Source organism: Nelumbo nucifera, chromosome 6 (genome assembly GCF_055504915.1).
Source record: "Nelumbo nucifera cultivar China Antique chromosome 6, China Antique-T2T, whole genome shotgun sequence".
Taxonomy (NCBI): Eukaryota; Viridiplantae; Streptophyta; class Magnoliopsida; order Proteales; family Nelumbonaceae; genus Nelumbo; species Nelumbo nucifera.
This window is the reverse complement of record NC_142654.1, coordinates 51951968-51956087: the sequence shown is the minus strand read 5'-3', so window position 1 is coordinate 51956087 and position 4120 is coordinate 51951968. Positions and strand designations below refer to the sequence as shown.

General features: G+C 39.3%; 1 protein-coding gene across 2 annotated transcripts; it reads left to right on the top strand.

Moving 5' to 3' along the window:
* The first annotated feature begins 508 nt into the window (after nucleotides 1-508).
* Nucleotides 509-3807, top strand: LOC104588010 (Abscisic acid-responsive (TB2/DP1, HVA22) family protein). Of its 2 annotated transcripts, none has more exons than XM_010245800.3 (7): nucleotides 509-746; nucleotides 1369-1510; nucleotides 1613-1711; nucleotides 1930-1986; nucleotides 2090-2153; nucleotides 2246-2455; nucleotides 3202-3807. In XM_010245800.3, exons 2-7 carry the CDS (start codon nucleotides 1479-1481, stop codon nucleotides 3634-3636), a joined length of 897 nt encoding a protein of 298 aa, XP_010244102.1. In that variant the 5' UTR covers nucleotides 509-746; nucleotides 1369-1478; the 3' UTR covers nucleotides 3637-3807. The 2 variants fall into 2 exon arrangements, with proteins under 2 accessions (XP_010244102.1, XP_010244100.1); XM_010245798.3 differs by having other exon boundaries at nucleotides 3199-3807.
* The last annotated feature ends 313 nt before the right edge of the window (nucleotides 3808-4120 follow it).

Sequence of the window (4120 nt, the reverse complement as noted above, 5' to 3'; positions counted from 1 at the left end):
TTCCCAAAAAGACTTTCAAAACGGCACCTTAATCAATTTACTGAACCTGTTCATAAGGATACTTTACGTTGATGAAAAATTAAAATATTTGGAGCGTAATAATTTCGACCGAAATTTGAGATTCTTGTCCGAAATGGCCAGAATTTCGGAAATTTTTTTTAACTTGCTTCCCTTCAATTGGTATAACGAATAGAGTAATGACTTTAACATTTAAAATGCAAAGATACTTGTCTTTAATCGGTAATCTTCTATTTGTCCGAAATCGCTTTTATTTAATCCTCTCCTTATCCATTTTCCACAAAATAAATTAAATATTTGACATTTAAATGATTTCAAGTTTCGCTAGTGTAGTTACGACATATTCATCCACCTGTTCGGCTTCAAATAATGTGGGGCACCTAGACCGTTGGATTCAGCCTGAACGCTGTGATGCAGACATCAATCAAACGATAAGAGATTTCTCAACACACGTGCCTATATTTTCCTTTCGCAGAACTCAAAACACATCAGAGACCCGGAGAGAACGTCAGAAAAGAAATTCAAAACGATAAATCTCTCTCTCTCGCCGAATTGGCTTCCAGTGGCGCTCTGGCCGCGCCGATTCGACTGTACGGAAGCAAGCAAAGGCTATATAGGACGGTTCTCCACCTCAACTCTCTATTGAAAACGGCAGATTCGTTTCTCCAGTTTTGCTGAAGCTCTTCGTTATAAGAGTTCTCTGTTCATTTCACGGAAATTATCAAAAGGTTAAGATCGTGTCCTTCTTGTTTTATTCTCCTTTTAGTCAATTACTTTTCTTCCAGCTCGTCTTTTTTTGAAGTAAATATTGCCTTGGCCTGGGTTTGTGGTTTGTGAATTCTGGTTCTATTTTGTATGATTATTGTCTCCATGATCGTGGATTTTGCTTTTCTGGCATCTAGATTTTTGGTTAACAACTCTACTTTTATGTTTCAATTCAATAATGTATGTGTATTTTTATTTGTTCTTAGCTGAATCCCAATTTTGTCTCAGTTTTTCCCTTTTACCTTTTTGCTATTTTCTGCTGTTCAGTTCGTTTGACTGAATTTATCGATACCGTTTTGCCCTAATTTAGCACTTGCAACGCTCTTTTTTATTAGTTATTTTGTAATAATGGTTGATTTGCCTTGGCAATTTTTTGTAATTTGACGAATTTTTTGGTCGCTGCGGCAGCTTCAAGTGTGATTTACTTCTTTTCTCGTGCTTCTGAACAGTGGATTCTGACTGTTAATCTCCCTTTATTGTTACTTTTTCGCGATGCCTTGTATCCGGATCTCTTACAATTTTTTATCTTCCATTTCCCCTAGCTGTGTTATTTGTCTGATTGGAAAATCAAAATTTCTTTGACAGTAACCAATTGGAAAGACAACATTTGTGGGGGTCAAATTCCAAATACACGTTTTGAGAGCTTGAGAAGCAAGAGGAGAATATTATTTTCCTTGCATTGTTAACCAGACGAAATGATAGGTTCATTTCTTACAAGAGGGCTTGTGTATGTTGCTCTCTGGAATCCCGTGCTTTTTCTTTTGTTTTATGTTTTGCATTATTTGCTGGAGAAGTTGTATACTTGAATATTCGGATTGTGTGTTCACAGGATGGTTTTTGGCTATGCCTATCCCGCTTACGAGTGCTTTAAAACTGTGGAGAAGAATAAACCAGAAATTGAGCAACTGCGGTTTTGGTGCCAATACTGGTTAGTGAGTTCACCTTTTCTGCATCTTTTGAGACTTTGTATGAGAGGAATGAGGTTGTATGATTAACCATTCTCTCCACCGTGTTCACTGTGCAAATTAATTCATCAGGATTAGATGCTGAAGTTCTTAATATCATGCATCTTATTGTGATTGAGCTTTTAGTGACACTACTTAGGACAAAATTCCAGAATTAACAAGTGTTTTTGTCAAATGTTAGGATTTTAGTTGCAGTCCTGACAGTCTTTGAGAGAGTGGGTGACACTTTTATTTCGTGGTAAGGAATTTTAACTCTAATATGGAGACCATATCTTTTCTGTTGTACACCTCTTTGGGTCTTTCCAGATCCTGATGGTGTTTATTTAATACTTTCTTGAAAGGGCGCCAATGTACAGTGAGGCGAAATTGGCATTCTTCATATATTTGTGGTATCCTAAAACAAAGGTATATAATCTACTTGGTTTTGGAGGATTGATGTTGTAAGTTTATTGAAACTCTGAATTGTTGCCCCTATTATTTTACTTCTATTCTTTCAGGGAACAACATACGTTTATGATTCTTTCTTTCGGCCATACCTTGCAAAGCATGAGAACGAAATTGATCGTAACTTGTTGGAATTGAGGGCCAGAGCTGGGGATGTTGCACTTCTGTATTGGCAAAGAGCTGCAAATTATGGTCAGACAAGGGTTTTTGAGATTTTACAATATATTGCATCACAATCAGCGGCAAGACCACGGCCTGCTCAGGTACCAAATGATAAGCATAATAGCATAAATAAGCCTTTTTTATGAAGCTTCATCATAAGGTCTGCCCTACTTTGCCCTCTTTAGGTGAATTGTGAACCATTTGTTCAGGATAAAACAGGTTTTTAATTCCATTTCTGCTGGTAGTATCTCTCGAGTTGAAAAACAATTGACAGGGACTAATTGGAATATCCACTACACAATATTTTGAAAACTAATAATTACAGTACCCCCACTGTTAAAAAGCCATACTTACAGGAGCTTTTCGGTCCTGAAGCAATCAAAGCACAATATTTTAGTGATCCACTGGTAAGCTGCAGGCATCATAAAGGGAAAAATAAACGTCTCACAAATCTTCAATTAATTTTTGTAGAGGCTGATACAGTAGCAGGATGACTGTTGGTTCTAAACTTCTAATGCATCAACTACATGCATATCAATCCTATCAGCCAAAGTTGAAATCTCAATTTATGATTTATTTTGTAGATTCTCTAAGCAGATCATTATTTTCAGCTTTCCACTAAACGGTATTTTGAGTGTTTCCACTGAAATATCAAAATCTCAGAAGTGCATAAATGCAAAACTAGTCGACCATGCTTCCATAACACATTTACGCGTGCTTTTTATGACATTAAACGGATCCAAACCAAGGAAAGTACTGGAATATTAAGGAATTAAGTGGTTTGCTCATTGATACTCAACAGAACAAAATTACAGGGCTGAACTATGATTTGTTAACATTGCAGCAGCAGCAACAGCAGGGTGGGGCAGTTCGTCAACCTCCAACTCCACCCTCTGTACCAACTGGCGAACCAGCTGTGCATGCACAGCAGCAGCAACTGCAACATAAAGCCCAGCAGCCATTATCACGAACTTCCAGTGTGTCTTCAACTGAGCAGCAACTTGAACCACAAGAAGCCAGCGCTTCTCCTGTTCCCGCAAGAGCAGCCTCTCCTGCTGCAGCTGTGCGTTCACAAACAACACTCAATGATCAGCCCGCAGTTGAAGCCACCAGCCAACCAACTCAGAAAGAAGCAGAAGAAATGCAGATTGAAGTCATTGAACAAGTTTCATCTTCAGCTAATGGAAATGCGAAACCCCCTCAACAGGAGACAGTCATGGAGGAAACCATCCGGGTGACACGTGGAAGGTTGAGGAAAACGAGAGCTGCAGCAAACCGCTAGGAAAGTACTCTTGGCTACTCTGGTTATCTTTTATCTCAGGCAATTTGTTGGTTGCAGAAGCAAATGTAAAGTAAGAAAATAGACGGGAGTAATAGGTGATGGATTGATAGATAGATGGTATTGATGATGTACATTGTTTCTCTGTACTTGTTCAATTCGTTGATTTTATCATGAGCCCTTGAACATGGCTGAGGGGGGCAAAGGAGAAGAGTCGAGTTGGTAGAGGCCGAGCGAGGGACCAACAAAACGGAATAGGATCCATCCTCCGATGATGATGAATATGGACGCATATGCAAACTTGTTGAGCCAAAACAGCAGACCCTTCTCCCCCATGTACAACTCCACTGCCTTCTCAGTGATAGTCATTAATTCCCAGTCCTTTGGTGGCGCAGGTGCTTTGGGTAGTCCACCGGCACTGTTGCCGTCCTGTTGTCTTGACCTTCTTCTCGATCCCCGTCGGAACCGGATCTCAACCTTTTCTGGC